This window comes from Oncorhynchus masou, chromosome 17, assembly GCF_036934945.1.
Source record: "Oncorhynchus masou masou isolate Uvic2021 chromosome 17, UVic_Omas_1.1, whole genome shotgun sequence".
NCBI lineage: Eukaryota > Metazoa > Chordata > Actinopteri > Salmoniformes > Salmonidae > Oncorhynchus > Oncorhynchus masou.
Genome location: NC_088228.1, coordinates 37,468,797 through 37,488,385, shown reverse-complemented (window position 1 = coordinate 37,488,385; position 19,589 = coordinate 37,468,797). Strand labels below are relative to the sequence as shown.

The window sequence follows — 19,589 nt, the reverse complement described above, 5'->3', positions numbered from 1 at the left end:
TTTATTCCCACAACCACAACCATCTGCCTCGTTTTCTCAGTATTTATCAGGCAACATTTGTTTTTAGCTTTGCCGATTTTTTGTCAACGGAGAAGCAACTCTCTGAAATGATCACTTCCATTTCGCCCTGTTTAATCTCAGTGATGTCAACTCACACCTTTCAGGTTGTCATAGACACAGACAAATCGACCCACTCCTTGAGACTGCAGTCACAAGACCACCTTGATCACATGATGAACCATATCAACTTTGCCCTCTCACGAATATTCAATAACTCCATGTATGCGTAAGTCTCGCTTGTGGAATCACCTACTGCTACGAACCGTGCTATGTAGTCTGTAAGAAGGGAGAGAGCCTGGCTGCAGACTCTAACATCACCAGGGTTGACTCTGCACTGGGTATTGACCATTGAGACTCATCTACAGTATATAATACACCAAAATATATGTTTTCCATCGGATCATTTAACAGGATACAGAGAGAATGCAGTTAAAGGCACGACAGAAGGTTAAAGTAAAGAGTAGTTAGGGCTATTGAGCTAAAGTAAGGATTAGGGTCAGAGGTGAAGTCAGACAGGTTCAGAGATTAAGCAGGGTAGTGGTAGTATTTGGTGTACTATACAACTTGATTAAGGACACTGTGTATTTAATGTAGTAGTAAAGTCATGTCACCAACATGTATAGTATGCAGTATACTGTATCCATATGGCTTGTTCACCGACTGAGATGTTAATATCTTTCTATTTATTTCTCGTTCTTCCTTCTCTGCCTCCCTTTCCCATCTCTCGCAGTCCGACCATCTGCCGAGCAGAGGGGGACGTCTCTGATGGAGTCCTCCAGTTTTCACCAGACTCCGAATCATCTGTCGAGACTCAGAGAACCTGTGGTGAACCGCCTACTCACTCTCAAAACTCACACTCGTTATCGAGCCGGTGACACAATTTTGAATTCACCCGGAGCATATGTTATTGTGTTTAGAACCAACTAATCTACGACTGTATGTGATCAGGGATCATTTTTAATATCTCTAGCTCAAGGTCTTTCATGCTCTTGTCTTTCATCTCAACTCAATATGAACCCCCCCTCCCCTGCTCTGTTTCTCTTTCTCCTCATCCTCTCTCCTCATCCTCGCTCTCTGTCTCTCCCTCTTTCTGTTGCTCTCAGGTGGTTTCTCTGAGACCTACGCAGCTCTGTGCGACTATAACGGCATTGGCTGTAAGGAGGAAGTGCAGTGGGTAAGAAAACCACATGCATTACATCAACCAACTGTAGTGCTCAATCAATGGATCAACCGTCATATTTGTAACCTGAATCTATTCTATCGCTCACTCTCCCCTCCCTCTCTCTCTCTCCCCTCCCTCCCACCCTCCCAACTTCCTGTCTCTCTTAGGATGTGGACACTATCTATCACTCTCAGGACAACAGGGAGTTCAACCTGCTGGACTTCAGCCACCTGGACAGCAGGTACACCACCTGTTCTGTATGCAAAAATGAGGCTTCAGAATACTGCTGTTCTACGCCCCCCCCCCTCCCTCCCCCCCACTCTGCTCTCGGATGGGACTATGTCAGTAAGTGAGTGTCAGGGGTACAGTGTAAAGCTTTCATGGGACTTCACCCGTGTGAGGTGCTCTAGTTTAAGCCAAGTTCCACCACCTCCTGTGGCCTGACCTTCCCGAACTCTATGCCTCTCCTGTCTCCCTGCCAGGAGGCAATTGTGGTGCATCCCTCTGGGCCGTGCCCCCCCCCCCCCCAAATCCTTTCAGATTTCTTCCTTCTACAGTTACAGCCTCCGACACGGCCATGCTTTTTCTGCTGACTGTCGTCCTCTTCTATTTCATTTCATTCTTTATGCTATGAAAGTGGATACATTTCTCTCTCTCTGCTGCCTGTGTGGCCCTGCAGCAATAGCTGGTTCAGACGTCGCTCTCACACTGGGCACTCTGCAGCAGCTAAACCTGGTTCCTGTGTGTGTGGGGCGGGGGGGGGGGGCGTGCGTGTGGTACATGGGTGTCTGTGGGTGTGGGGGGGGCGCGTGCGTGTGTGACAGCATACATGCTTGTGTGTCTGTGTGTGTGTGTATGTCTCTCTCTGGAGTATAGCTGGCAGACTGTCATGCTCTCGTGCCCTACAGGCCCCAAGGGGACCAATAGTGGTAGTAAACAGTTCTCTTCTACACATGAGCTGGAAGTGCAGCTCACACTTTTAATGGAATTGTTGATTCAGGGAAATCGTAGTTTGGTGTATGAGGGAGCTGCTGTTGGCTGGTGGGGAACACTGGGAGAGGTTGTACACATGCATGCACACGTACACACACACACACACACACACACACACACACACACACACACACACACACACACACACACACACACACACACACACACACACACACACACACACACACACACACACACACACACACACACACACACACACACACACACACACACACACACACACACACACACACACACACACACACACACACACACACACACACACACACACACACACACACACACACACACACACCCTTTAGCCAGCCAGAGTGAAGTCCCTTCCACAATGGCATGAGAAATGAGAACACAGCCCTCAGCCATGCTACACTGGACTGGGCGCTAATGATTCGCTGTAATGGAGGGAGGGCGTTCCCCTTTAAGAGCGCTCTCTCCCTCTCTGTTGGTCTCTCTGTTTGTTGCCTCATCTCTCTCTCTGTCTCTCTCTCTCTACCTCTCTTTTGCTCTCTCTCTCGCTCTCTGCCTCTCTTCCTTTCTCCCTCCCTCCCTCCCTCTCTCCCTCCCCTCCACTAGACAAATTGTGTGTTGGGCAGGATAAAACGGTTTTAGGCCGTTGGCCAGGATCGAAACATAGCTCTGTTGCACCTCACACTGAGTAATCCACTGACCTGGCCTCTCTCAGTTAGCCAAATTGATCCTTCTCTCTGCCCTCTCTCCTTCCTCGGGCCCTCTCTCTCCAACAAGGAGAGTGTGCTGCAGAATCATACATCATTTCTGAAGCCATCCATATGGCTCTCTCTGATTCATGTGTTTTGCTGGAGAAAAACACATTTTGGGGGAGGTTTGGCTGTGGGAGTGTAATGAGTTGTTGATGAGTATTTCCAGTTGATACCACTCTGTTGTATAAATCTAAGCCTGAAATTGTGCGTATCAATTTCAGGGACCTGGCGGTGATGGTGGCTTCCATGGCGTACAACACTTGGTTCACCAAGCTCTACTGCACAGACATGCGCATTGTAACTATCCATTGCACATTACTGATTGTCTGTGACGTCTGGTTATGTTTCATAAGTCTGTCTGTCTGTCTGTCTGTCTGTCTGTCTGTCTGTCTGTCTGTCTGTCTGTCTGTCTGTCTGTCTGAGAACATCAATTTGTGTCTAGACTGGACTAGAAGGTTTTATATATTTTTGAGTTGGTTAAAACTGTGTTTTATCCACAAGGAGCTTGTTCAGTTATGTAGCAATGTCTCTGTTTGTTGTCCCCAGGGGTCAGAGGTGATGGAGCAGGTCCTTCACACCATCAGTAAGTCCAGCAGTCTGGAGGAACTCACTCTGGAGAACGTTGGCCTCAAATCGTGAGTCTCCTCCCCCTCCTCCTGTTCTGCCACTTCTCTCCCTTTCATCTCCTCTCGTTTTATCTGTTTCGAATTCTTGTCTTCGCCGCCCCGACTTCACTGCTGAGTTGAGCTTTTTATCTTCCATGACTCAGATATACACAGATGCATAATGGATCACTGGAATCATCAAAACCATCTTTAATCCTTCTTTCTCTCTACATTTGCTATTTTAGAGACTTCCCTCAGAAAATGGCGACGGCTCTGTCAGAGAATCCTGCCTCTGCAATCCACTCTCTCAACCTGGCCCACAACACCTTGGACAACCAAGGTACTGGCCCCTCAGTGGCACGTCTCTCGCTCTTTTGGTGCATCAGTCATGTGTTTGAATACCAGTCTGGGTGCATCTTTCTCAGTGTTTGCTGTTTGCTTGTAGGGCTGATGGCGCCAGAGGGGAGGGCTGCCATCTTATTGGCTCTTAACCAACCATGCTATTTTGTTGTTGTTTTTTGTTGCGTTGTTCGTAGCTTGTTTTGTACATACTGTTGCTGCTACCGTCTCTTATGACTGAAAATAGCTTATTATTTGTTATTCTTATCTCTTATTTTTTTGGGGGGGGGGGGGATTTCCTTAAAACTGCATTGTTGGTTAAGTAAGAATTTCACTGCCAGGTCTACACCAGTTGTATTCGGCGTGTGTGACAAATACAATTGGATTTGATTTGACTTGGCAGATGTGTGTGTTTGCGCGCGTGCCCTCTATTAATGTGTGTGTGTGTGTGTGTGTGTGTCAGGGTTGTATGCATGCCAGGAACTCTCGTTAGTACAGTAAGAATCTGTCTCTTTCACCTGTCACTTCCACTCACATCACTGTGTGTTTGTGCCTGTGTGCCTATAGACGTACTAGATTCGCTTTGTCGTCTGCGTAGATTATACCTGTGTGTATGTGTTAATTTTGCTGATCTTGTGCGGGGGAGGTCAAGGGTGTGTGATTGTGCGCTCTTACTCTGATCTTTGCATGTTCATGTGTGTGACTGTTTGTTTGTGGACGTGAGTGTAAGCAGTGTGTGTGTGTGTGAGAGCAGTGTGAGTGTGAGTGTGAGTGTGTGTGTCTGTGTCTGTGAGTGTGTGTGTCTGTGTGTGTGTGTGTGTGTGTGTGTCTGTGTGTGTGTGTGTGTTTCATTCTGACACTCTCAGGTGTGTTTATTTTATCCCAGGAGTGTCCAACCTCATCCAGCTGGTGTGTCGTCTCAACAAAGGCCTTCGTCTGCTCAACCTCTCCAAGACGTCCCTCTCCTCCAAGGGTGTGTTCATCCCTCTGTCCTCCGTCTGTCCCCTGGGCCACAGCGCCCCCTTGTGGTGGTCACCTCTCCTCCATGAACTCATATAGATCAGTTGGTTGTTTGGCAACAAAACCGACACGTGCTCAACTATAGGGCAAAACAGATGGGGTTTTCTTAGAGCGTTGACAACGTGTAAACTATATTTAGTCTCCAATGTTTATTGAAAACATAAAGTTGCACAATGAGCATCATTTCAGTTGTCGGTTAGCTCGCTAGCAGATTTTTGCCATATTAGCATAGACATGGTATTAGTCGAAACACCTCAAAACAAGACATGGCAGCAAGAATAAGATCAAACTAACTGAAACGAGCCACTCACTATACCCCACATTGCAGTTTCTTGTCATTGTTGCTAGCTATATGGCCATCCAGAATCACAACAACACATAACCTTCTGCCCCATTGAAGCGTGAAGCATTGTTTTCCTGACGTTCTCAGCTAGCCCGTCTGTAGGGCCTGTGGTATTCAAGAGAATTCTATTCTTGGTCATTCAGGGTCCTAAGGTTTATGTCTCTTATATTTATCAAGAGCACATTGATGATGTGAAGTCTATTTATAGATTGATAGATTTACAGATGACTCATCAAAGAGACAGTCATAATATGTGAATGTGTGGATTCACATGGACGGGCAGAGGATGGCCTATGTGCTCCCTCTCAGAGTATGTGTCACATGCCTGTCTGTTGTCTGCTCTGCTGTCTGCTGTGTGCTAATTTCCTCTTTAACCTGGGCGAATTAGGGATGAGATTGATCTACTGTGCTAGGGTAGAGCACAGGGCGAGCTATTCCACAATCTTTGCCTCATTGCTCTAATTGTAACCTTTTGTTGCAGGCCTCAAAGTAAACATGAGAGTACAAGGTCTGGGCCTTTGCACGTCTGCCATTTTGTGGGCTTTATTGAGGACACTGCTCACTGAGCATGCTCTTGTTACTATTTTCTCTCTCAAAATCTCGGCAGTGAAGAGATTTGAAAGAGATTTGAATGGGCTGCTCTAATATAACGGACCACAGGGGCCATATTTGTCTTTTTGGTTTCAGATGGAGCGTTTTATGGGATTAGTAGTTAGCTCTGATAGTTGGCCAGTTAATAAGGTTGCTCTGAAATGCTTTCCATCCTCCTCTGCAGGTCCTTGACTTCCCCACGTCAACAGACTATTTCAACTGATGCATATTTCTTTATTCATTCATCCCCCTCTCCCTTCCTCTATCTTAGGAGTGATGTCTCTCTCCCAGGCCCTCTGCTCCAGTGATGACTACTCCAACTCTCTCCTTCACCTGGACCTGAGCAAAAACCCTGGGATTCTGTCTGGGGAGGACGCCACGGTGAGACCGGCACATCAACACGCCACATGTACACGCACGCACACGCATCGTTGCTCGCTTGTAACACACAGCCAGACACACGCGCACACACACACACGCGCACGCACCGGCTCCTCTCTTTAAAGGCTCTCTCTCTCCATCTATCTCTCTGCAGAACATGTACCTGTTCCTAGCCCAGCCAAACTGTCTGGTTCATTTGGACCTCTCTGGGACCGACTGCACTGTGGACTCGGTTAGTAATGTCTCCATTCTAGAGTGCTTCATACTTTGACCATACAATTAAAAGTGATACATGCTTTGTCTGGTCAAGGGTCAAGATGGTCTTAACTGACATACTTAGTGAAGTGGACTTTATAATCATTAAAGTGGAAGTGTGGGCGCCCTAATCGGGACACACTGTATAGCAGTTCTGGGATTCTACTAATGTATAAGCATGACATTTCATCTGTATAACTTGGGAAGGAACATTCTGCCACAATAGCAGGAATATTATGCGTTTTATGTCGAGCATTAATTTTTGTATAGAATATTACAGTGTGTTCTGAGACAGGAAGCTTCTGGTCTGCCATTGCTCGTTCTCAACTCATTCCTCTTCCTCTGATGTGTCTTTGGGATGAAAGGAGGCCACTTTTTTTTCGGGATTTTGTTTTCTGACGATTGTTGTTGTGTTCGTATCTTGTTTTCTCCATATAATCTCCCCTGTAGAGAGTCTGGTTGACTTTGTTAGAATGTCACTTCCTTGGCACATTAGCGTTTTTGCAAAATGACTTCCCGACGGTGTTAGCGAAGCGATCGTGAAACTGCCGAGCTTATTGACATGATTGATCTTCGTATGTATTTGTTGTCGTGTTAACATAATATGTGATTTAATCCTGCTAACTAACTGGTTTCTATCCATAACAGTTATTTGGCGCTCTGTTGAGGGGATGTTGTGTTGATCTCGCTTACCTGAATCTCTCCAAGAACTGCTTCTCTCACAGGTGAGGTGACTCTCTAGCCCCTTGAATGGACCTTAATCCATATCGATTCACTTAACTTTGTTGATCCCTGAGAGGCAACCAGCAGTATCCTCTCTCAGGGAAGTGTCCGTGTAGAGCACAACACATTCTGTCAGAGATGGGCCTTTACCCCTGTACCACGTAGACAGAATTAGATAGAAATGTGTCCAACTGTACAAGACGCGCCCCCTCATCCATCTATTCCGCCTCTGAGCCAGTGTTTACCTACCTTGCGGAGCAGAGCAGGCTGGAGCAGAGCAGACATGATCCATCTCTCGTCTGCTCTCGTCTGGCGTCCCTCAGGACTGGCAAAGCAGCAACCCCATCTCCGCTCAGCAGATTAATCCATTATAGAAAAGTTTGTGAAAAATTAGACTAATTTTGGAAGGGAATTATTGTTAAAATCCCCAGGCTCTCTACGCGCCAGCACATTCTCGGTCTCCCTCACCTCCCCTGCTCCCGCTCTCTTCTCTCTACTATCTCTCTCTCTCTCTCTCTCTGCTATTACTATAGAGAAGGTTGGCATTTATTGTCATGAATCTTGCCCTGGAGGCACCTCTGCAGAGTTGTCAATAGCTGTCACATCCACAAAGTCATAAAATCTGATTTGAATTCTAACCTTAACCACACTGCTAACCCTAATGCCTAACCCAAACCTTAAATTAACCCTTTACACTCATGGGAATTGGCCTATATGGGTAGGACTAAATTGAAATGTTTCTTACAAAATAAATATGAAATAGATAATCATGGTAGCAATTGTAAGGGAACAGTTTGGAGATGATGGGAAAATGATTCATACCAAAGTTGAGGAACAGTTCACCTGACACACTTGTAGTTGTTTTGATTGGAGCACAACCCTGCAATCCTGTTAACACAATCCAAAAGGGGCCCATTTTATATTGCAATCTGGGTCAGCTGGGCATTATTTGAACGCTTGTTCTATTGCCAAAATGACTAACTAGGTTATAAAATAGGATCTTACAGTGTTTAGGCTCGTACAAAGCAATTCAGAGAAACAGACCGTGGTTTTGAAGCGCATAGGAAGGAGTCGCGAGAGCATTTAGAGGTGCATGTTCCGTAGCCGTTCAGAACAACCCAGGGTATGACGCCAGGTACAGTGCCTTCAGAGAGTATTCACCCCCCTTGACTTGTTCCACATTTTGCTGTGTTACAGCCTGAATACGACGTTTATCCAATTGAAATTTTGTGTCACAGGTCTCCACACAACACCCCATCATGTCAAACTGCAAATGTGTTTCTAGAAATGTTTACAAATGAAACGCCTTTTTAAATGGCGAGCCTAAATGAGTTCAGGAGTAAAAATGTGCTTAACAGGTCACATAATAATCTCCCTGGATTCAATCTTACCTGCAATAATAGTGTTTGACATGAGTTTTAAATGACTACCCCATTGCTGTACCCCACACATACTGTACATACAGTACATACTGTACTGGTGGTGGCTGCATCATGTTATGGGTATGCTTGTCATCGGCAAGGACTAGGGAGTATTAAGGATTTAAAAAAATGGAATACAGCTAATCACAAGCACACAATCCTAGTGAAAACTTGGTTAAGTCTGCTTTCCAACAGACACTGAAATTCATCTTTCAGCTGGACAATTAACCTGAAACACAAGGCCAAATATAAACTGGAGTTGCTAACCAAGATGACATTGAAAACTCCTGAGTGGCCTAGTTACAGTTTCTACTTAAATCATCTTAAAAATCTATGGCAAGACTTAAAAATGGCTGTCTAGCAATGATCAACAACAAACTTGACAGAGCTTGAAGAATTGTGAAAAATATATTGTGCAAATATTGTACAATCCAGGTGTGCAAAGTTCTTAGAGACTTACCCAGAAAGACTCACAGCTGTAATAAGTGATTCTAACACTTATTGACTCAGGGGGTTGAAAACGTATCTAATCAAGATATGTTTGTGTTTCATTTTCCATACATTTCTTAAAACTTGTCATTACAGAGTGTTTTGTGTAGATCATTGACAAAAAATTACAATTAAATCCATTTGAATCTGTTATGTACTTGAGTGAAGACCCAAAAGCGGTTTTAACAGAAAACAGAGTTCTTTAATGAAAAACAGGAATGGCATAAATCCTCTTCCAGCGTAGTCAATGGAACAAAAAGAACGTTAGTATAATGCAGGATGCACCTGCCAGGCGGACTCCGACAGGATAGGACAAGGTGGAAGCAAACGGGACGACAGCTTGCTTCTGGCATCAAAAACACAAACAAGAATCAGACACTGAAAGTAGCAGGAACAGAGAGAGAAATAGAGACCTAATCAGAGGGGGAAGAGAGAACAGGTGTGAAAGAGTGAATGAGCTAGTTAGGAGAGATGTAGAACAGCTGAAGAATGAGAGACAGAGAAGGTAACCTAAAAAGACCAGCAGAGAGAGACAGAGTGAAGAGAAAGGACAGGAACAGACATAACAAGACATGACAGTACCCCCCCCACTCACCGAGCGCCTCCTGGCGCACTCGAGGAGGAAACCTGGCGGCAACGGAGGAAATCATCGATCAGCGAACGGTCCAGCACGTCCCGAGAGGGAACCCAACTCCTCTCCTCAGGACCGTACCCCTCCCAATCCACTAGGTACTGATGACCACGGCCCCGAGGGCGCATGTCCAAAATCTTACGAACCCTGTAGATGGGTGCGCCCTCGACAAGGATGGGGGGGAGGGACGAGCGGGGGCGCGAAGAACGGGCTTAACACAGGAGACATGGAAGACCGGGTGAACGCGACGAAGATAGCGGGAGAAGAAGTCGCACTGCGACAGGATTAATGACCTGAGAAATACGGAACGGACCAATGAACCGCGGGGCCAACTTGCGAGAAGCTGTCTTAAGGGGAAGGTTCTGAGTGGAGAGCCATACTCTCTGACCGCAACAATATCTAGGACTCTTGGTCCTACGCTTATTAGCGGCCCTCACAGTCTGCGCCCTATTACGGCAAAGTGCCGACCTGACCCCCTTCCAGGTGCGCTCGCAACGCTGGACAAAAGCCTGAGCGGAGGGGACGCAGGACTCGGCGAGCTGAGATGAGAACAGCGGAGGCTGGTACCCGAGGCTACTCTGAAAAGGGGATAGACCGGTAGCAGACGAGGAAGCGAGTTGTGGGCGACTCTGCCCAGGGAGCTGTTCTGACCAAGACGCAGGGTTACGAAAAGAAAGACTGCGTAAAATGCGACCAACAGTCTGATTGGCCCGTTCGGCTTGGCCGTTAGACTGGGGATGAAAGCCGGACGAGAGACTGACGGAAGCCCCAATCAAACGGCAAAACTCCCTCCAAAATTGAGACGTGAACTGCGGGCCTCTGTCGGAAACGACGTCAGACGGAAGGCCATGAATTCGGAAAACATTCTCGATAATGATCTGAGCCGTCTCCTTAGCAGAAGGGAGCTTATCGAGAGGAATGAAATGAGCCGCCTTAGAGAATCTATCGACAACCGTAAGAATAACTGTCTTCCCCGCTGATGAAGGCAGTCCGGTGATAAAATCTAACGCGATGTGAGACCACGGTCGAGAGGGAATGGGAAGCGGTCTGAGACGGCCGGCAGGAGGAGAGTTCCCAGATTTAGTCTGCGCGCAGACCGAACAAGCGGCGACAAATCGACGCGCGTCACGTTCCCGAGTGGGCCACCAGAAACGCTGGCGAATGGAAGCGAGCGTACCCCGAACGCCGGGGTGGCTGGCTAACTTGGCAGAGTGGGCCCACTGAAGAACGGCCGGACGAGTAGGAACGGGAACGAACAGAAGGTTCCTAGGACAAGCTCGCGGCGACGGAGTGTGAGCGAGTGCTTGCTTTACCTGCCTCTCAATTCCCCAGACAGTCAACCCGACAACACGCCCTTCAGGGAGAATCCCCTCGGGGTCGGTGGAGACCTCAGAAGAACTGAAGAGACGAGATAAAGCATCAGGCTTGGTGTTCTTTGAGCCCGGACGATAAGAAATAACAAACTCGAAACGAGCGAAAAACAGAGCCCAACGAGCCTGACGCGCATTAAGTCGTTTGGCTGAACGGATGTACTCAAGGTTCCTATGGTCAGTCCAAACGACAAAAGGAACGGTCGCCCCTCCAACCACTGTCGCCATTCGCCTAGGGCTAAGCGGATGGCGAGCAGTTCGCGATTACCAACATCATAGTTACGTTCTGACGGCGATAAGCAATGAGAGAAAACGCGCAAGGATGGACCTTGCCGTCAGAGAGAGAGCGCTGAGAAAGAATGGCTCCCACGCCCACCTCTGACGCGTCAACCTCAACAACAAACTGACTAGAGATGTCAGGTGTAACAAGAATAGGTGCGGATGTAAAACGATTCTTAAGAAGATCAAAAGCTCCTGGGCGGAAACGGACCACTTAAAGCACGTCTTAACAGAAGTAAGGGCTGTGAGGGGAGCTGCCACCTGACCGAAATTACGGATGAAACGACGATAGAAATTAGCGAAGCCCAGAAAGCGCTGCAGCTCGACGCGTGACTTAGGAACGGGCCAATCAATGACAGCCTGGACCTTAGCGGGATCCATCTTAATGCCCTCAGCGGAAATAACGGAACCGAGAAAAGGGACAGAGGCGGCATGAAAAGTGCACTTCTCAGCCTTCACATAAAGACAGTTCTCCAAAAGGCGCTGGAGGACGCGTCGCACGTGCTGAACATGAATCGAGAGAGACGGTGAAAAAATCAGGATATCGTCCATGTAAACGAAAACAAAAATGTTCAGCATGTCTCTCAGGACGTCGTTAACTAGTGCCTGAAAGACAGCTGGAGCGTTAACGAGGCCGAAAGGAAGAACCCGGTATTCAAAGTGCCCTAACGGAGTGTTAAACGCCGTCTTCCACTCGTCCCCCTCCCTGATGCGCACGAGATGGTAGGCGTTACGAAGGTCCAATTTGGTGAAAAACCTGGCTCCCTGCAGGATCTCGAAGGCTGAAGACATAAGAGGAAGCGGATAACGATTCTTAACTGTTATGTCATTCAGCCCTCGATAATCCACGCATGGGCGCAGGGACCCGTCCTTCTTCTGAACAAAAAAAACCCCGCTCCGGCGGGAGAGGAGGAGGAGACTATGGTACCGGCGTCGAGCGAAACAGACAAATAATCCTCGAGAGCCTTACGTTCGGGAGCCGACAGAGAGTATAATCTACCCCGGGGGGAGTAGTTCCCGGAAGGAGATCAATACTACAGTCATACGACCGGTGTGGAGGGAGAGAAGTGGCCTTGGAACGACTGAACACCGTGCGCAGATCGTGATACTCCTCCGGCACCCCTGTCAAATCGCCAGGCTCCTCCTGTGAAGAAGAGACAGAGGAAACAGGAGGGATAGCAGACATTAAACAGGTCACATGACAAGAAACATTCCAGGATAGGATAGTATTACTAGACCAATTAATAGAAGGGTTATGGCGCACTAGCCAGGGATGACCCAAAACAACAGGTGTAAAAGGTGAACGAAAAATTAAAAAAGAAATGGTTTCGCTATGATTACCAGAGACAGTGAGGGTTAAAGGCAGCGTCTCACGCTGAATCTTGGGGAGAGAACTACCATCTAAAGCGAACAAGGCCGTTGGCTCCCCTAACTGTCTGAGAGGAATGTCATGTTCCCGAGCCCAGGTCTCGTCCATAAAACAGCCCTCCGCCCCAGAGTCTATCAAGGCACTGCAGGAAGCAGATGAACCGGGCCAGCGGAGATGGACCGGAAAGGTAGTGCGTGATCCAGAAGGAGAGGCCTGAGTAGTTGCGCTCACCAGTAGCCCTCCTCTTACTGATGAGCTCTGGCTTTTACTGGACATGAGGTGACAAAATGACCAGCGGAGCCGCAGTAGAGACAGAGGCGATTGGTGATTCTCCGTTCCTTCTCCTTGGCCGAGATGCGGATACCCCCAGCTGCATAGGCTCAGCATCCGAGCCGGCGGAGGAGGGTGGCAGTGATGCGGCAGGTGGCAGTGATGTGGAGAGGGGAGCAACGGAGAACGCAAGCTCCTTTCCACGAGCTCGGCGACGAAGATCAAACCGTCGCTCTATGCGAATAGCGAGAGCTATTAAGGAGTCCAGACTGGAAGGAACCTCCCGGGAGAGGATCTCATCCTTAACCTCGACGAGGAGACCCTCCAGAAAACGAGCGAGCAAAGCCGGCTCGTTCCAGTCACTAGAGGCAGCGAGAGTGCGAAACTCAATAGAATAATCCGTTATGGATCGATTCCCCTGACATAGGGAAGACAGGGCCCTGGAAGCCTCCTCCCCAAAAACAGAACGGTCAAAAACCCGTATCATCTCCTCCTTAAAGTCCTGATACTGGTTAATACACTCAGCCCTCGCCTCCCAGATTGCCGTGCCCCACTCACGCGCCCGTCCGGTAAGGAGAGAAATGACGTAGGCGATGCGGGCTGCGCTCCTGGAGTAAGTGTTGGGCTGGAGAGAGAATACCACATCACACTGAGTGAGGAATGAGCGGCACTCAGTGGGCTCCCAGAGTAACACGGCGGGTTGTTGATCCTGGGCTCCGGAGACTCGGAAACCCTGGAAGTGGGCGGTGGATCGAGGTGGAGTTGGTGAACCTGTCTTGTGAGGTCGGAGACTTGGACGGCCAGGGTTTCAACGGCATGTCGAGCAGCAGACAATTCCTCCTCGTGTCTGCCTAGCATCGCTCCCTGGATCTCGACGGCGGAGTGAAAGGGTCCGGAGCCGCTGGGTCCATTCTTGGTCTGATTCTTCTGTTATGTACTTGAGTGAAGACCCAAAAGCGGTTTTAACAGAAAACAGAGTTCTTTAATGAAAAACAGGAATGGCATAAATCCTCTTCCAACGTAGTCAATGGAACAAAAGAACGTTAGTATAATGCAGGATGCACCTGCCAGGCGGACTCCGACAGGATAGGACAAGGTGGAAGCAAACGGGACGACAGCTTGCTTCTGGCATCAAAAACACAAACAAGAATCAGACACTGAAAGTAGCAGGAACAGAGAGAGAAATAGAGACCTAATCAGAGGGGAAGAGAGAACAGGTGTGAAAGAGTGAATGAGCTAGTTAGGGGAGATGTAGAACAGCTGAAGAATGAGAGACAGAGAAGGTAACCTAAAAAGACCAGCAGAGAGAGACAGAGTGAAGAGAAAGGACAGGAACAGACATAACAAGACATGACAGAATCCCACTTTGTAACACATAAAGTCAAGGGCTGTAAATACATAGTGATTATAGACGTTGACACTGTACTGTATATGACATGAGTTTTATTATATGGAAATGTGAAGTGCAAGACCAAAAAGCACTTTTTTTTTTTCATGAACTTTTACGTTATATCCAATTTTGTAGCTGGCCCATCTAACAGAAATCTCTCATTTCTGCATCCAGGGCAAGATTCATGACAATTAACGTCACCCTGCTACGTCACCCTCTCTATTCTCTTTTTCTCCATTCCTCTCATGCCTCTCTTTCTCTGTCTTTTCTCTCTCGCCTTCTCTAGCTCCTTCTTCTCTTCGACATGTCCCTCTCACTCTCTCCCCTCTCCCATCCCTCCTTCTCTGTGTGTCTGTCCTTCACTAGCAGCAGTCAGTGGAGCCTTGGTCGCTCTGCCTGAGCTCTGATCTCGCCACATTAAATAGAACATTAATCGGTTTGAACTGATAAGAATGAAAGAGCCAGCGCTACCCCCCCCCTCTGTCTCTCTCTCTCTCTGTCTCTGTCTCTCTCTCTCTCTCTGTCTCTGTCTCTCTCTCTGTCTCTGTCTCTGTCTCTCTCTGTCTCTGTCTCTGTCTCTGTCTCTGTCTCTGTGTCTCTCTGTCTCTGTGTCTCTCTGTCTCTGTCTCTGTCTCTGTCTCTGTCTCTGTCTCTGTCTCTGTCTCTCTCTCTCTCTCTCACACTCTCACTCTTTCTCCTCTCTCATCATTGACTGTAACAGTGTTCAATGCCTACACTGGCCCCTCTGTGCTGGGTGTATCTGCTGCCCATCTCTGTGTGACTGAAGCCAGTCTTCCGTCACACAGAGACTGCAGCCACGCAAAGACATGATTTATGCTGATGAGCGCATAGGTTGGCGAGCACACAAACCTGTTATCATCATGCCATTCTCTGACTTGAGCCCCCATTAACCCTTTACCCACTATCCCTCTCTCTCTCTCTCTCTATCTCTCTCTCTCTCTCTCTCTCTTTCTCCATCTTTCCCTTGTTTTCTATCTCTACCCCCTCTGTCTTTCTCTTTCTGTCACTATATGCTGAATTATTTGTATGGTCAGGCTAAAATGAGTGTTAGTTATGCTGTTCTACAATTAAGGAGTATACCGTCCCCTGTATTCCAATGAAATGCCTGGATGCTTCTGTTACCTGGTGTGGCTCAGAGGGCTCTTACTGACATGCTCAGAATGAGTTTATTCTTGAGCTGGTGTACAACTGCTATGGGCTCTGAAGTGTGTGTATGTGTCCACAAGGAAAACATTTTACACCCAGTTGTGTTAACAGATGTTTTGATAAAAAAAGCATTTTTGTAACTTAAACTTGTTTCATTTTGTTCACATTGTCTGACATTTTTTTGAAGGCCATTTACTGCCTGTCTGTCTCTCACGCTCTCGTTATCTCTATCTCACATTCTCTCTCTCTCTCTCCCTCCGGTTCTCTCCCACTCTGTCTCTATCTCTGTCTGTCTCTCACGCTCTCGTTCTCTCTATCTTGCATTCTCTCTCTCTCCCTCTGTTTATTTCCCACTTTTTCTCTCTTTCTCTCTTTCTCTCCCATTCTCTCTCACTGCGCTCTCTCTCTCTCTCGCTCTCACTCTCACTCTCTCTCTCTCCCTCTCTCTCTCACGCGCTCTCTCTCTCTCTCTCCCTCTCTCCCTCGCTCTCCCTCTCTCCCTCTCACTCTCACTCTCTCCCTCTCTCGCGCGCTCTCTCTCTCTCGCTCTCCCTCTCCCTCTCTCCCTCGCTCTCCCTCTCTCCCTCTCGCTCTCTCTCTCTTTCAGGAAAGTGAGGGAGACTCTTCCTGTCGTCAGACAGTTCTTCAGTTCAGCCTTCAGTCTTACGCACGTCAACCTGTCTTCCATGAAGCTCCCTCCGGACACTCTGAGGTGAGATAGGCACTCCGCTCTGGCCACCTCCCAAAATGTCTGACTCACGCTCTGACTCAGTCCATCATTTATTTACCTACACTTAATGAATTCTTTAACATGTGTGTATTGTGAAAGGTGTTTTGTTGGTAAATCCAATCTCCTTATCAAGTTGTCTTTTTGTTGTGTACCACTTTACCATGCTTCCCGCATTTCAGTTGAAGCACTTACTGGTCCTTGGCCAAGTAGTTCTAGGAATCTCTAAACTCATTTTCTGCCACATCCTATATGACTGCTGTAACACCCGTCAGTGTGTGTGAATAGAAACCCACATGGTTTCCTCTTAGGGAAGTTGATGGAGAAATTCGTCACGGTAATTAAGAAAACAATTTGAAATGAGTTTGCTATGCATTGACCTTTCTTGACCTCCTCTCTCTCTCTCTCTCTCTCTCTCTCTCTCTCTCTCTCGCTCCATCTCTCCGTCTCTGCCTCTCTCAGAGCTCTCTTCCTTGGCCTGTCTTCCAACCCTCACATCAGTGACCTACACCTGGACCTCAGCTGCTGTGAGGTACGGCGCCTGTCTGTCCGAATTGCCTTGCCTTCCTGTCTCTCCATTTGACTGATTTAGTCTTCTCTCTTTCTCTCTCTCTCACTCTCTCGCTCTCTCTCACTCTCATTCTCTCTCATTCTCTCTCTCACTCTCACTTTCACTCTCACTCTCTTTCTCTCTCAAATTCAAATTCAAACTGCTTTATTGGCATGAAAAACATTGTGTCAATATTGCCAAAGCAACAATGTATACAATATACATTGTAACAAAATTCTAAATGATAGCAAATATAAAATATAAAAGTGTAGTAAATAATAATACAAAATTAAATACAAAAATAATAATAATTACAGTAATAACAATAATAGCAATAACAATTAAGTTACTGCTTACTATGCAGATGTTATTATTCAGTGTCCCTCAGGCTATGGCAGGAAAATACATATTTGGCTGCAAGAGGAGCCATTGCTCCTTCGCCCATGAGTATTCTTAGTTTTTCCTCTGGGTTCAATTTGTAAAAATTTGGAATATGTTTAGTAATTTCTGTGAATAATGAATCTCTTTGTGAGGAATATTTATCACAGTAAAGGAGAAAGTGCATCTCTGTCTCTACCTCCCCTGTTATGCAGTGACCACATACACGCTCCTCTTTGGGTAGCCATGTCTTTTTATGTCTGCCGGTTTCTATTGCCAATCGGTGGTCACTCAGCCTGTACTTGGTAAGGATCTGTCTCTGCTTCGTATCTCTGACAGAGTAGAGATAATCAGCCAATTCATATTCTCTGTTTAGGGTCAGATAGCAATTTAGTCGGCTTTGGGATTTTGTTTCATTTTTCCAATGTTGTAAATATGATTCCTTTGATTGGTTCATGATTTTGCTTATTGGAATTCTTTCTTTTGAAGCAGTGCTGGTGTCAGCTTGGTTGGTGAGGTCCAACACCAGCTGACTGAGAGGCTCGTTTCTGGGCTCAGCTCTTGGGTTTGAAGTGATTTAAATTGCAGACTTGAATTTGGACTTGAATTCAGATGTAGCCAAAATTTTAATGATCTTTTCTGTATTTTCATTATTACTGGAAAACGGCCCAATTCTGCCCTACATGCATTAGTTGGTGTATTTCTCTGAACTTGTAGGATTTTCCGACAGAATTCTGCATGTAGGGCTTCTATTGGATGTTTGTCCCACATTTTAAAGTCCAGTTTATTGAGTGGCCCCCAAACCTCACTTCCATAAAGAGCTATTGGTAGGATTACACTGTCAAATATTTTAGTCCAAATTCTAATTGGGATGTTGATTTTGAATAATTTCATTTTTATTGCATACATTGCTCTGCGGGCTTTTTCTTTGAGTGCATTCACTGCCATATTAAAGTTTCCCGATGCAGATATGGTCAGACCAAGATAGGTGTAATTTTTTGTGTGTTCAATTAAGGTGTTGTTCAGGGTGAATTTATATTTGTGTTTCTGACATCTGGGTTTTTTTTTGGAAAATCATGATTTTAGTTTTTTGGAAATTTACTGCCAGGGCCCAATTATGGCAATATTGCTCCAGAATATTAATTTTCTGTTGAAGACCTTCTTTGGTTGGTGATAGAAGTACCACGTCATCAGCATATAGCAGGTATTTCACCTCTGTGTCAAATAGTGTGAGCCCTGGGGCTGGAGATTGGTCCAACATGTCTGCTAATTCATTGATATAAATGTTGAAAAGATTTGGACTCAAACTGCAGCCTTGTCTCACACCTCGACATTGTGAAAAAAATTCTGTTCTTTGGTTTTTGATTTTTATTGCACACTTGTTTTCTGTGTACATACATTTTATTAAGTCATATACCTTACCACCAAGTCCACTTTGTAGAATTTTGTAGAATAGCCCTTCGTGCCAAATCGAATCAAATGCTTTTTTAAAGTCAATAAAGCAAGCAAAGATTTTGCCCTCTTTTTTTTGGTGGACGTGTTTATTAATTAGTGTGTGTAAGGTGTATATATGGTCAGTAGTGCGATGGTTAGGGAGAAAGCCAATTTGACATTTACTTATTACATTTTTTTCTTGAAGAAAGGTTTGAATTCTTGAATTCAAAATGCTACAGAAAATCTTTCCCAAGTTACTGTTTACGCAAATTCCCCTGTAATTATTAGGGTCTGATTTGTCTCCACTTTTGTGGATAGGGGAGATGAGCCCCTGGTTCCAGACATCAGGGAAGCAGCCAGAAGTTAAAACCATGTTGAACAATTTAAGCACAGCATTTTGCAACTCAGGTGTGCTGTTTTTCAGCATTTCATTTCTGATGTTGTCTAGACCACAAGCCTTCTTTGATTTAATAGATTTTAGCTTTTCATTTAGTTCTTGTTGGGTTATTGGGTAATCTAATGGATTTTGGTTGTTTTTAATGACTGATTCAAGGATGTTCAATTTTTCTTTAATTTCTAATTGGTTCTGTTGCAAGTCTTTTTGTGGGATGTTTTTGTATAGATTATCAAAATAAGTTTTCCAAATTCCTACATCTTGTATTGCTAATTCTTGTGGCTTTGTTGTGCTTAAATTGTTCCACATGTCCCAGAACTGATTTTGGTCAATTGCGTTTTCAATTTCATCAAGTGTCCTGTTGGTATAATTAAATTTCTTGCGTTTCAGTGTTTGTTTATACTGTTTCAGAGTTTCAAAGTATTCATATCGTAGCTCTGGGTTGTTTTGCTGCTTATGTTTTTTGTTTGACATTTGTCTCAAGTGTTTTCTAATTGTTTCACATTCA

The 19,589-nt window shown here is 46.1% G+C and overlaps 1 protein-coding gene across 3 annotated transcripts in view; it reads left to right on the top strand.

Moving 5' to 3' along the window:
• Positions 1–19,589, top strand: part of LOC135558979 (capping protein, Arp2/3 and myosin-I linker protein 3-like) — a 61,414-nt gene that overhangs the window by 28,868 nt on the left and 12,957 nt on the right. For all 3 annotated transcript variants that reach the window (XM_064993253.1, XM_064993252.1, XM_064993251.1), the window contains exons 5-17: positions 165–286; positions 791–885; positions 1,164–1,234; positions 1,390–1,463; positions 3,177–3,252; positions 3,502–3,590; positions 3,806–3,900; positions 4,786–4,872; positions 6,125–6,234; positions 6,389–6,466; positions 7,138–7,214; positions 16,206–16,310; positions 16,788–16,857. In XM_064993253.1, coding sequence (XP_064849325.1) covers positions 165–286; positions 791–885; positions 1,164–1,234; positions 1,390–1,463; positions 3,177–3,252; positions 3,502–3,590; positions 3,806–3,900; positions 4,786–4,872; positions 6,125–6,234; positions 6,389–6,466; positions 7,138–7,214; positions 16,206–16,310; positions 16,788–16,857 — 1,149 coding nt within the window. The remainder of the gene's footprint in view (positions 1–164; positions 287–790; positions 886–1,163; positions 1,235–1,389; positions 1,464–3,176; positions 3,253–3,501; positions 3,591–3,805; positions 3,901–4,785; positions 4,873–6,124; positions 6,235–6,388; positions 6,467–7,137; positions 7,215–16,205; positions 16,311–16,787; positions 16,858–19,589) is intronic.